A 14,886-nucleotide genomic window follows, 5' to 3' on the forward strand; every position below is an offset into this window, starting at 1 on the left:
CTCTATATATAATAGAGTATAAGTAAATAAATTCTAGAAAGAACATTATAGTTCATATAAAGGTAATTTTAAAAAAGCACCTCAGTATACTACTATATTTTTATTAATGTAATCTACCAAATTAAAATTTTATTACCTTTTTTCTGATTATTTTCCAATTATGGAAAAATTTGTCAACAATATTCAAGTACTAATAGAGGTGAGATGAATAATGCTAGTATTGTGGATGATGAAATTCTAAAACAAAATAAAATGCTTTGCAAGCATATAAGTTTTACATCAACATTGCTAGATAATATTTGAAAATATAGACATTAATGTATGATCAGCCAAAATCACTGCAGATGGTGATTGCAGCCATGAAATTAAAACACTTACTCCTTGGAAGGAAAGTTATGACCAACCTAGAAAGCATATTCAAAAGCAGAGACATTACTTTGCCAACAAAGGTCTGTCTAGTCAAGGCTATGGTTTTTCCAGTAGTCATGCATGGATGTGACAGTTGGACTGTGAAGAAAGCTGAGTGCTGAAAAATTGATGCTTTTGAACTGTGGTGTTGAAGAAGACTCTTGAGAGTCCCTTGGACTGCAAAGAGATCCAACCAGTCCATCCTAAAGGAGATCAGTCCTGGGTGTTCTTTGGAAAGAATGATGCTAAAGCTGAAACTCCAGTACTTTGGCCACCTCATGCCAAGAGATGACTAATTGGAAAAGACTCTGATGCTGGGAGGGATTGGGGGCAGGAGGAGAAGGGGACGACAGAGGATGAGATGGCTGGATGGCATCACTGACTTGTTGGACATGAGTTTGAGTGAATTCCAGGAGTTGGTGAGGGACAGGGAGGCCTGGCGTGCTGCAATTCATGGGGTCATGAAGAGTCGGACACAACTGAGCAACTGAATGAACTAAACTGAACTGAGCACCACTGAATCACAAAAAATGTGTTTTGGGTTCAAGTTTGGACTACTGTACTTTATATTATAAAGAGATTTTTCAATGGATTTAAATCATATATTTCAAAAACAAATATTGATTTGTTTTCTGGGTACAGAAAATCCATGTTTAATTTGGTAAAGAAAATTATTCAAAGTCTAAATCATTTCTAGAATATTTCTTTTCCATGTTTGATCTGAATGTATTTTACTAAGTAAATATTAATATGTAAATGCAAAATTAATATAAAATACTAATAGTTGTAACTATTATAGCTTGGTTCTAAAAACTAATATATGCCTTGAATTTAATATTTTAGAATTTATCATATCAATATTATTTTAAAATAGATGTTATTTATTAATTTGATTTTGTTTTTAGAGCTATAGAAAAAGTTCTTCCTAATAAAAGAAGCTTTATTCTTACCCGATCAACTTTTGCTGGATCTGGAAGCCATTCTGCACATTGGTTAGGAGACAATACTGCTTCTTGGGAACAAATGGAATGGTCTATTACAGGAATGCTGGAGTTTGGTTTGTTTGGAATACCTTTGGTAAGTAGTTTTTACAATATTATTTATAAACACTGTAATTACAAATTTTGTAATATTGTCATCTTAATGATTTTCAGTTAAATGATTAAAGGCATATGACAGAAAATTTCAATTTCTATTCCTAGAGACTTTATGAGAAAAATAAGATTGTGAATGGTGTCTATAACATTAGAGTGTAAAGTGAGAATGAACAAAATTTGGTCAAATCATACTAATTCCTAAAACAAGAGTCAATATAAACAAAGCACAGAAAAATCTTACATAATAAATACAAAAGCACCAGAGAAAACCGTAAGGAAAAATCCAAATTGGCATTGTAAAGAAAGTAAATATCAATTGTCTAGATATATTCAAAATTCTCTAGATTATCAATTTATGTTAAAAAGATAATAAAGTTGTTTCTTCTATTTAAAAGAGAAAAGATGACAGAAATGTTTCAAATTTTTAAAGCAGAGAAAATTATATAAGCTATTCCAAATGTAAGAAATCAGGTAAGTCTCTGTATCAAGCAAATAAAGAACTATACATGTTGATTTTCAACAGTAAGGAGTATCATTACATAACAAAATAAATATGAAATATTTATAAGATTATAGTGATTTATTCTTTCATATGTATCAAACAAAATGAAAACCAGAAACAAACCAAAACAAAACAAAAAAGCTACCACATACACACGTACACACACACACACACACCCCATCTTGAATTTGGAAAGTAAAGTAAACACATTACCAATTGATTCACCAAAATAAACTGAATGGAAATGAGGGAGAGAAACCATAGAATTGAATGCAAACAATTGTACTTCATATCAGAAATTTGGGACATCAGACAAATTGGTATTTAGAAGAAAATTTTTAGCCTTAAATGCTTAGATTATAAACAAAGAAGTTTTGAACATTAATTAGTGAAGTATGTGAATTAAGAAAAAGAAAACAATGAAATGTAATGAAAATAAGAGATGAATGCCATGAAAGCAATGTCTCTAGAGAAACAAATGTCAAAATAAAAAGGTGACTCTGAAATTTTGAATAAAATAGATCAATATATGGCAAGTTTTGTACAAAAAAAAGAAAAAATAAGCAATGTTACAACGTATTCCAAGATAGGATGTTATGTATGGTATAGCAACTAACTAATAAGCAATAACCAGGAGTAAGTATTCAAGCTAAGTGTGGGACTTTTTGAGAGAAATTGTAGTAACTTAGTAAATTAAAGATACACCATATTCATAGATAAGGAGTCTCATAGAAATAGGCTTTCTCCCAAAACTGTTATCTAATTCAGTGACATTCTATTTTAAACTATAAAGAGAATTTGAAGAACATATAAAGTTACTCTAAACTTCATGTGGAAGACAATACACTTCAAAGACATAGAAAAGAGCACATGGATTTTGCCCTATCAGCTAAAATAATAATATAATGCAATGATACTTAACTGTGAATGATCAGATAAATTAATATTTCAAAATAGGATATGGGTCCATACATTAATAAAAATTTGTTTAATGGTAGTACTATCACTGCAGCTCAGTAAATAAAGTATCAACCATTCATATGGACAATTGATCATCCATTTAAAATATAAAATAAAATTACTCTCTGTCTCAAATAATACACAACCTATGTGTGAAAAGTAAACTTTAAGCATCATAGAAGAAAATATAAGTGAGTAACTTTATGATGTAAGGTTAGGAGTTGAATTTCTTAAACAGAGCACAGAGGCACAACTAATAAAGAAACAAATTTGGTTACAAAATGAAATTTTCTGTTCATCTAATGTCTATTTTAAAAATTAAAATAAAATGTTTCCTACTACTGGAAAATTATATATTCAATTCATATAAGTAATAAATGAGTAATATTTAATTTAAATAACCTACTATAAATCTGTAAAAGGTAAGAGAGTAGAAAAATCAGCAAAGGACATGTCAAGCAATTCTATAGAAAGAGAAATACATATGGACTAAAAAAAAAGTGAAAAAATTCTCAACTTTCCTAGTAATAAGAGCCATGCAAGTAAAAACTTTAATGAAACGCATTAATATATAAGGTGATAAAAATTAAAAACCTGAAAATATCAGAAATCAGCAAGAAAATGAAGCAAGTGGGAACATTCCTGTATTGTGACTGTACTCACTATAAGTAGTTACTGTTGGGGTCCTTTAATGGACTCAGAACCTGGTGGTCCAGAGTCGACGATAAAGTGAAAGAGAGAAAGAGAGAGGAAGAAAGAAAGAAAGACAGGGACCTGAGCTCTGATGGAGCAAGAGTGCTTTATTAGCAGAAATGCAAGCTTATGTGATTACTCAGCTATTACACAAGATGAAATTTTATCAATAGCCCCGGTATGGATAGTCTAATACATACAAGGTTGCTGACACTGAAAAGAGTCACTGTATGTCTCATCCTATGACCTCAGTCCTGAGAATGGTGTGCAGCTCTACTCATTCTTGGAATAGGAACTGATAAGGAACAAAGAATCCTCGAGAAATAGAAAACAGCATGCAGGAATCCTCCTGTTAAATGTTACCTGACAAGTTACAACTAGTTTTGATTTAAAAAATATACTTTTCCAATAAGTCAGGAACGTAGTCTTATATACATATATATTCACAAAGATGCTTATATACACACTTCATACAATCATATTTTATAGTGATGGGATCCCATACAATAGAGAACTGCAGCCATATTAACCTAATTGCATCTCACAAAAATAATTCTTTGAGAAGTGAGATGCCGTATAACACATACATGTCATTTATGTAAAGCTAGTAAGAATGCAAAATAGTATTATATATTATTTATAGATACATATTGGAGAAGGCGATGGCACCCCACTCCAGTACTCTTGCCTGGAAAATCCCATGGACGGAGGAGGCTGGTGGGCTGCAGTCCATGGGGTTGCTAGGAGTCGAACAGACTGAGCGACTTCACTTTTACTTTTCACTTCTCGCATTGGAGAAGGAAATGGCAACCCACTCCAGTGTTCTTGCCTGGAGAATCCCAGGGACGGGGGAGCCTGGTGGGCTGCCATCTATGGGGTCGCACAGAGTCGGACATGACTGAAGTGACTTAACAGCAGCAGCATAGATACATATATATCACTTACAAAAACAGAGAAATGCCTGTAAACATTAAATACTGAATAGTTAAGTAGTCATTTTTTCTGAAGAGTTCTTGAGGGACAAAAAGTGCAATTATATGTGATCATACATCTGGCAATATTTTTACTCTTTTACTCCTACAGCAATATAAATAGGGAAAGTCAAATCACAGGTGGTGAGTTTTGGATTAAGAAGCCACACATTTTAATAACTAAGTTTCAGCTTTATACATTGAATTAGAGGCAAGTGTGTGGCAAAAATCCAAAATCAATTAGACCAAGGAGGAGTAGTAAGACAGTAAAACAAAGACTATAAATTGGTACAGATTAATCAGTTGTATAAATGTGATGCCCTGGGAAAATTTGAGAATTTTTACAATATAAATAATAGATATATATGTTATTTAGGTTGGAGCAGATATCTGTGGGTTTGTGGCTGAGACCACAGAAGAGCTTTGCAGAAGGTGGATGCAACTTGGAGCTTTTTATCCGTATGCCAGAAACCATAATGCTGATGGATATGAGGTAAATGCCTCTTGTTCTCCATGTTTCAAAATAAAACATAATCCTATTTTTAGCAATGTGCTTAAATGTATATGTATAGAGATCTGGTCTGAAAGTTTGTGGTATAATTCACAAAGACGAGTTGGAACTCCTCATCTCAAGGTCTGTATTTTATATATAAAACTATGATCAAATAAGGAAATCATGACAGTATCGCAGAAATATTTTAAGCCTAACACATGTACACATGTGTGAAATTATAATATTTTAAGTTAATGACAAAGCTTTTTGAGTCTGAATTCTTACATTCTAATAATAAGTTCCAGGTAACTTTCTTTCATAAATAGAATATATTCTTAAGGATTTATCATTTTTCTTTTATTAAAGATACCCAAGAAATTAAAGACACTTGCAAAGTAGTTTGGGTCCATAATTTTTCTTTAATAAGTAAAACTGTAATGACAGGTGGGGAAAAAAATAAAACTAACACTTTGTAAACATGCATCTGAACTGGTGGGAGGTTAATCTACCAACCCTGAGCTATGGGCTCTCATAGGCATATTTCTTAGAGGGAATGAGAAAATTAGGTGAAAGCATTAAGTCAATTAAGTGCATACTGGTTAGGAAATTATTCACCGTACACACAATGGGGCTTAATTCTCTTTGAGAAGAAGGACAGCCACTCAGAGCTCCGCCTGGAAGGAAGCATGACAATACAGAAGTAAAAGGTATAAACTGGATAGTCGTTATTTCCTAATCCACCTAAGTGATGCTTCAAGAAATTTGTGTTCTTGGGAGATCCTCATGTGAATTAAATTATACTTGTGTTCATTTATGTCCTCCAAAAAACAGACACCAAGACAGAGTTAGAAACGTTAGCAATTTATTGCTGAAATACTTGTGGTGGATAAAGAAGAGGAAGAAGGAGAAAGTGGAGAGAGCTTCAGATCACAATTCAGGCCTAAATCTGAAAGCAGATGAAGGCAAAGAAGGAGGTTTGATAAAGAGTTATATCCTACAGCCCAGTTCAACGGAAATTTTGACTCATCCGATAGGGGGTCCGCAAGGCAAAGTTGACCACTGGGAAAGACCTGTATCTCCTTGGCATGGGTCTTATATATCCCACCAAGCTCATTGATTTCCAGGAAGCAGCCAAAGGAAACTGTGGCTTTGGCGTAAACATTATGGTGTATCCAGGCAGGCAGTAGCTGGTTTGAGGAAACCTAAGCAGGTTTGCTTACATCATTACAGCTTGGCTGAAAGAGTCAACTGAGCTAGCTTAGGCTCAGCAAGAAGGCTGTCCTTCTTGCTGGTTGCAAGCCTACAAGGCTGACCAGATGGCTATGTTCGTTGTGTCCCTTGGTTTGCAGACTGTTTGAGCTTATTGTTCTAATAGCAGTGACAAGGTGCAAGGCAGCAAATTCTTTGGCAATCCAAGCACGTTTCAAGCCCTTACTTGACGGTGTCCCGTGTCCTAAGACTACATTGGTCAGAGTATATCAAAGTCAAATAGTGGGGAAATGCATTCCACTGTTAGAGGTAGATACTAATAAGAGTTATATAACAGAAATTGTGGGTACAAGGAGGCATGAAAATTGGGACCAATAGTCCAATCTACCGCAAATAATAGAAATGAAGAATACTTTGTTAAAATATGTTTTATCTTCTCCAAGAATGTATATTCAAAAGGGAAATGTCCACTTTAAAATAAAGTTTAATTAGTATATATATCAAAATGAAAACATAAAAACTAGAAATTCATATACTTCAGTGATGAAATAGGGGTCATCTCAACTTTTTATAAGCATGCCACAAAGTACACATTTTGGTTTTCAAAAATAGATTAAATGCTTATGTTTCAATTTGTATTCATATTCCAACTTTCTTATTTCAATTTCTCTGTTTATCCCACAGCATCAGGATCCAGCATTTTTTGGAAAGGATTCTCTTTTGGTTAAATCATCAAAACACTATTTGAATATTCGCTATGCCTTGTTACCTTTCCTTTATACTCTATTTTATAAAGCCCATATGTTTGGAGAAACAGTAGCAAGGCCTTTTCTTCATGAGTGAGTACTATGTTCAAGAATTTCAGTCTTTCAAATTATATTCAGATAAATAATAAAAAATTAAGAGTAGATCAAGATGTCATGTGGATTTCTGATGCTTTTCTTGACATTTATGTAAATTATTTGGTGAAATGTGAAATGATAGTAAATATAATTAATTTGGTGAAATGGACAAGTTCAATCTATAAATGTGATAATTGTATAGAACTTAAAAGGAAAGAAATATGTAGAATATATTAAAGTATATCAGTAAGTAATATTAAATATATAATATTAAACATATATTAAATATCATTTAATATTATTTATCAAATAAAACATTAAATATCAGTAAATAAACAAGAAAATATTAAAAATATAATCATGCATATTGTGAAAATTATCTAAATATAAATCACATATAGTATAGTTATAAAACAATGAATTGTGCCTGTCTTTGTATCTCTTGATGAAAACAAGGTCGTTCCTCAAGAAATGACTAAAGATCCCTTCAAGTCCAAGTCAAATTGAAGTTTATAAGGAAAAAGTATAAAAAGGAGGAAAGTAGAATATGAAGGATTTCTGATAGTTCATGAACCTATTTTACGGGAAAAAATGAATTAAACAGAAGAGTAGTTTATTATACTTTTTATTTTTATAGTTGTTTATTTATCATATATGATAGACTATTTTTTTGAGTCCCAAATGAAGTAATTTCCTCTTTCCCACCTTTTTTCACTTTCTACTTTCCTTTCTATGTTCATTTTTCTTGAGTGTCAGGTGTACCATAAGGATGCATTAATAATTATAGATTCAAAATTACATATTAAGTCAGTTTTGACGTTATAAAGTCAATTTTACATATCAAGCAAAATTAAAGACAATGATTATTCCCAGGGAATAACTTAAAAGATAATAAATTGACATGTTTGGATTAACATTTTTTATCTTTATGTTGTAAACACTGTCATTGTTCTTAGGTTTTATGAGGATACTAATAGCTGGATTGAAGATACTCAGTTCTTATGGGGCCCCTCATTACTTATAACCCCTGTATTGAGACAGGTAGGATACAATTTTAATAAATTTTAAAGGGAATTTTGTGTAATCAAATCCACACTAAATTACAAAACATCTGGGTAATAAATGTTACTCAGTAGAATGCTTCAAACTGATAAGTGTTTAATTAAATTCTAAAACATAGAAGAAATTTTGAAAAGTTATAAGTATATTAAGTAGATTTATGCTTTTCAAGTATATAATATGTACTGGGGAGAAGAAATTGTATAAAATTAGTATTCTTCCACAAAAGAAAGCTTTATTTATGAAACATATCAAATCTTATAATAGTAACAAATAACTGTCATTCATGTAGTCATAGACATTGAAATTGTGCTATACTGTAAATAAAGAAGAACTTGAAAGCCAATAGATCATATGAAAATGTTGAAAAAATAGTGGAATGAAATATTTGGATTTTGCCTGTTACTTAAAAGTTGGTATGTCATGGAAATATATAGAAATGAATGTGTTCACACTCACGCTTACCATGCAGATGATAATGATACAAATATATGCATCCATTTTTTTAGTTGCCACTAAAATTTATTTCATATTTGCTTTTGGAATATTGTATATTATGAAAGTATCTAAAACTATTAAAATAGCCTTTTGTTATATATAGAAAATATTGTAGTGTAACATACAAAGGAAGCTTTTCACTTCACTATGAAAATCCGACATTTGATGTGACTCTTTTCTGTTACATATAGAAGTAAAATATATATATCTACATATAAATTGGTGTTGTTTAATTGCTAAATTGTGCCTGACTCTTTGCAACCCCATGGAATCTATAGCCCACCAGGTTTCTCTGTCCATGGGATTTTCCAGGCAAGAATATTGGAATGGGTTGCCATCTCCTTCTCCACATATACATTATTTTGCTTTATTTTAGGGTGCAGAAACAGTGAGTGCATACATCCCTGATGCCACTTGGTATGACTTTGAAACTGTAAGTAAACCTAATATAATAATAGTTCAAAAGTATATATTGTCCAACATTTATACATGGGAAATTAACAATATTTCTGTTATTATTCTAAAAAATAACAACTTCAGATTTTAATAATGCATAAAAGTCTGCACAGGTATATATTTTTTTACATGTGAGCAGGTATATGTTCCATTGCACATGATTAATATGAAGTATATTCTTCAGTGTAGTTATCCATCTTAAACTGTGGAAGTAAAAGGTCAAGAGTAACTTTAAGAAGAATTGGTAACTTATTTTAATACTTTTCCTATTTTACATATTCTTCCAGAAAAATTGTGTATTTTAAAGGGAAGTATTTTGCAGTGCACTTATATTTGCTAAGCAGAACCTTTATTTTTTATAAGAAAGATTTTTTTTAATCCTTTCAAGAGACCTGGTTAACTTTAACTGAAAACAAAGAATAAAAATAGGACTAATTAAGAATATTATTAATTATTGTGGAAAGGAAATGGATTTCTCTATGGTGATTTTTTTTGTTAAACTGAATTTATTTTTAGCCAAATTTATTCAGTAAACTGAAGAAGTTTCTTTAAAAGTTAGGAAACAACATGTTACTATTCACTAAAATGACATGAATGGCTCATAATAAGAATTATTTCTCTGTGTAAATTTTATGTGTAATTCTTGTGAAATTACTTTTTATTTTCCAAATATTAGGGTGTAAAAAAGCCATGGAGAAAACAACGTGTTGATATGCAGCTTCCAGCAGACAAAATAGGATTACATCTTAGAGGCGGTTACATTATCCCCTTTCAACAACCTGCTGTAACTACAACAGCAAGGTAAAATTCAGTTCAGTTCAGTTCAGTTCAGTCGCTCAGTCGTGTCCAACTCTGCAAAAGGCATTAATTGAAATCTGAACTATAATTTAATATTTAATGTTTCACATATTTATTAAAAAATCAATGATTGATATTTAGCTTTTTAACCAGAAGATATTTAATGCAAGGGATTCTTACATATAACTTTCATAGTTATAAAAGGAATAAAGAATCAAATTATGTATTAATATATTACAACAACATTTTAATTAAAAAAATGAGCATAATTAGATTAGAACTTTATCTCCTGTGTCAAAACTGTACTGACTTATTTCTGTAAAGAATATATATAATTAAAATTAGTTGCTGATTATTACTAAATAGTGAAATATTAAATGTTATATAATTGATTAAAGTGTCAGTTGTTACCTGTTTGTATCATCAATATATAAATGTCAAAATGATTGTTTTCCAGGTAAAATGTTTAAAGTCAATAAACAAGGTAGATATTTCTGTATAGGTAAAGAATGATATAGAAATTAAGTTGTTCAGTAAGAATACATTTTAGAACTACTTAGAAAAAAGGAGAAACTTGAAAATTCTGGTACTTCATCTTGCAAAATTCATTCTGGGTATATGGACAGAATGTGTCATATTGCATCTACACATTTCCCCATGTTCTACAACACCTCAACAGATAGTCACTCTATGTTCCTTACCCTGCTGTATTTTCTTCATAGCATTAAGAATATATGTAATTATATTTTTACTTGTTCTTATATGTAGTATGTCTGTTCTCCTCAACTATATACTCCATGAAGGCAGGGACACAACTTTTCACACTTTAGTTCACATACCAATAGTGTCACCCTATTATGGAATGAAAGTGAAAGAAAGTGAAAGTGAAAGTGAAAGTCCCTCAGTCGTGTCTGACTCTTTGTGACTCCATGGACTATACAGTCCATGGAATTTTCTAGGCCAGAATACTGGAGTGGGTAGCCTTGGGGGATCTTCCCGACCCAGGAATCGAACCAGGGTCTCCTGCAATGCAAGCAGATTCTTTACCAACTGAGCTATCAGGGAAGCCCTACTATGGGATAAGCTCCTGGTTTTCCCTAGATATTTGTTGAAGGAACAAATTTATGAGTGAATGAATTAAACTAGTTAGTCATGTAATTAGGTTTGTTTCCTAGAATTATTTTCATATTCTCAATGTTTCATGATTATGTTCTCAAAATCATTAGTTATACTCTAGAGATGTATCAAATGAGAGAAACATACGCTCTGATGAGTGTATGCTAGAAAGAATATATTCTGTATAAAGCAGTTACCTGGACTATACAGCCTTATTTTAAGTTTAGAAACCAATAGTAATATACAACTAAAAAAATATTAACCACATTTCATTTCACATGGTATAATTAGCTTCATTTTTATGATTATTAGAGATTCTACTTGGCATTTAAAAGTTTATTTTATAGTTTTTTTCATTGTTTTGTAACCTTGATGCATTGTAATTCAGGGTTAATATATTTGTGACAAATACATATGGTACTTCATAAGATATATTTAATTTTGTTGTTTGAATTGAAATATTATTTTACTGTTTCAATTTTGATGGTGGTGTCTTAGCCTCCAAGAAGTTCCATACTATATTTATTGTATTTATTTCTTTCATTTATTTTCTAAATATATAAATTACTTTTCTCATTGATAAATTATTAATAAAAATAGACATGAATTTTATTAATATCAATGTTTTTTGTGCAGAAATCCTACAAATCCTCATGTTGAAATGGATTTATTTATAGGATATTTTACTATTATAAATTTATATTTACTCATAAATACACCCAAACTTACTTAACAGCCGAAAGAACCCTCTAGGACTTATAATTGCATTAAATGATAATAACACAGCAAAAGGAGACTTTTTCTGGGATGATGGAGAAACTAAAGGTAAGTTTCAAAGTGATATGCTTTAAAATGTTTATTTTGATGATGGGAAGTTTTGCTTTTATTATGAAATTACATTCATTTAAAAATGTCACAAGTTTTAATTTTTTTTAAATTTCTAATTTCTGTTTTATTATCTATCTTAAGAGTTTAGGTAACTTTATATAATTTAGCATTGCTATTTAAATTATGTATATTTAATTACAACATTTAGTTTTCTCTCTTGGTTTATTGTAAAAATCTTTGACAAGTGTAGATACTTTTATTTATTAGATTATTGAATAAAAATTAAAGTAGTTAATAAGTTCACAGATGTGTAAATTGCATCCTATTTTCAACTATCTTAGATGATTATAGTGGTTAAAACTAAAATTTTATTACTGTAAAAGAAAACCAACATTAAAGTTTACTCAATGTAGAAAGGAGGAATAAATTGGTAATTTGAGATTAACAAATACACAATACCATATATAAAATATATAAACAACCAGGACCTAGTATATAGCACAGAAAACTATATTCAGTATCTTTTAATGAACTGTAATGGAAAAGAATCCAAAAAAAAATATACATGTGTATATATATAAATATGTTTAACTGAATAACTTTACCTGAAGTGTTGTAAATCAACTATACTTCAATAAAAATATTTAATGTCAAATTATTTGAGATAAGGATTTTACCATATAAATGTCATTATTTATTTGAATTATTAAATGTCTTCTAATTAATTAGCCCAAAAGTTGAGAATTCAGTACATCAAGGGAATAAAAATAGAATCATTCTTTCTAAAATTAAATTATGCTATAGAAAATTAATCTGTTTGGATTTACTTAGTCAATTATAAACACTCATAAATTTAAGGTTTTTTAATCTCATTTTTTAATAGAGGACTCTTAGATATATGTTTTATATATGTGTGTATAAAAATTATAGTTTACCTTCTATTATAGCTCACTACTTCTCAGATGTTTTATAGTATATGGCCTGCCTGGGTGCTCAGTCATGTCTGACTCTTTTGCAACCCCATGGACTGTAGCCCGTGAGGCTCCTCTGCCCACTGGATTTTTGAGGCAAGAATACTGAGGTGCCATTTCTTCCTCCAAGGGATTTTCCCAACCCAGGGATGGAACCTTCATCTCTTGTGTCTCCTGCATTAGCAGGCAGCTTCTTTACCACTGAGCCACCTGGGTAGCCTATTATAGTATATGAAGCATCCAATATCTCTAACTAAGCTCCAAGAAATAGTCTATGTATTGGTGTGTTCTCTTACAATTTGAAAAATATGGAATCTTTGAAAAAATTCTGTTCTTTTTGAAGTCTTACCTGCCTGTGAATATGTAAATTACCACAGTATATCTGCTCCATTAAATGCATCGTCTTCCACTTGTCAGTTGATGGTAACTTCATCTCTACAAGATGCCAACAACTTTACGGTTCACTCTTATCTAGGAATCTCTTTTGGTTCCATCTTGATCTAGGAATCTTATCAACTCGACCATTGTTATCATCACTACTTTTCATTCTAATTACTGCAATAGCTCCCTAATCAGTCTATAGGTTGATGGCTGTTGTCAGCCGCCTCTTTTTACATTCTCTTTACCAACTGGCAGATAGAGTAAGCCCTTTAGAAGATGATTCAAATTATCTCTTTCTGCTCACCTCTTTGCTCAAAACCCTCTAACAATTCACCATTATATTCAGGAGCCACAGTCTTTACCAACATCCAGAGTACTCACTATGTCCTGTAGATTTTACATACACACACATGCACACATGCACTCTCACACAAATCTTTCCTTACTGCTCTCCATTTTTCATTCTACTTCAGCACACCAGACTTCTCTTTCTCACTCAATATGTTAGAGTCTAAGCATACTAAGGTTAGCTCTGACCTGAGTATAGATTCCAAACACTTATTACATAGAAATTCAGTAAGAGTGGATTTCAGCAGAAACATTAATAAACTGTTCATAATCATCAGGTAAAGAATTTTGTTGAGACAATACCTCTATTGGTAGCATGTGAGACTTGACTTTAAGGTTATTCTTATTTCTCAAATTATTTGTTTCCAAGTTCATTAATTTTTCCTACTTGCAAAAATTTACCTATGGCTGATTCATGTTGAGGTTTGACAGAAAACAGCAAAATTCTGTAAACCAATTATCCTCAATAAAAAATAAATAAATTATTAAAAACTATATTGATAATTTACTTCATATGCTATGCTATGCTAAGTCACTTCAGTCGTGTCCGACTCTGTGCGACCCCATAGACGGCAGCCCACCAGGCTCCCCCATCCCTGGGATTCTCCAGGCAAGAACACTGGAGTGGGCTGCCATTTCTTTCTCTTACTTCATATAAGATGGTTAAAGTATGGAGTTATGATTTAATCAGTCATCTAATATGATGACTATATACTTAAGTGTGTTGAAAAGTTAAAATCAGAATTTTCTGAATAATCAAATACATAAACAGCAAAATAACCTTCAATTCAGATTCTGATTTTAATTTTATTCCCTAGGATTAAAATTTTAAGTTAATTAATGTTACTCAAAGTAGTCTATATAAATCCTAGGATTCTCTTTATATTTTCCACTCTATTTTCTCCCAAATATTTTAGTTATAATCTATAGTTTCCTGTTAAAGAAACATGTTGATAAAAATGCTATGTTTCATATATGATGCAGAAAATAATTATTTTCTTCCATTTTTTCTCATTAAAGTGTACATGAATCTTTAATATGTCTCCACATTCAGTCCTTTAGATAATGAAAAAAAAATTGAAAGATGCAAAACAATATTGCGGTGTCCCATGTCTTCCCAAGATAAACTTCTTGTTACACAGTTTATTAGAGAGAGATAAAATATTATTCAAAACAATAGTTATAATTGTATATATTTTGCTACAAGTTTGCATTCTCTGAATTTCTAGAACGATTTTACTGGTCTGAAAAATCAA

The 14,886-nt window shown here is 31.1% G+C and overlaps 1 protein-coding gene across 1 annotated transcript in view; it reads left to right on the forward strand.

The window, feature by feature from the left end:
* The window catches only part of SI (sucrase-isomaltase), a 113,407-nt gene that overhangs the window by 27,519 nt on the left and 71,002 nt on the right, over nucleotides 1–14,886 (forward strand). The window contains exons 15-21 of the mRNA XM_005895337.3: nucleotides 1,314–1,485; nucleotides 5,008–5,124; nucleotides 7,018–7,172; nucleotides 8,132–8,216; nucleotides 9,109–9,165; nucleotides 9,865–9,989; nucleotides 11,839–11,927. Of these exons, the coding sequence (XP_005895399.2) occupies nucleotides 1,314–1,485; nucleotides 5,008–5,124; nucleotides 7,018–7,172; nucleotides 8,132–8,216; nucleotides 9,109–9,165; nucleotides 9,865–9,989; nucleotides 11,839–11,927 (800 nt within the window). The remainder of the gene's footprint in view (nucleotides 1–1,313; nucleotides 1,486–5,007; nucleotides 5,125–7,017; nucleotides 7,173–8,131; nucleotides 8,217–9,108; nucleotides 9,166–9,864; nucleotides 9,990–11,838; nucleotides 11,928–14,886) is intronic.

This window comes from Bos mutus, chromosome 1 (assembly GCF_027580195.1).
Source record: "Bos mutus isolate GX-2022 chromosome 1, NWIPB_WYAK_1.1, whole genome shotgun sequence".
Taxonomy (NCBI): Eukaryota; Metazoa; Chordata; class Mammalia; order Artiodactyla; family Bovidae; genus Bos; species Bos mutus.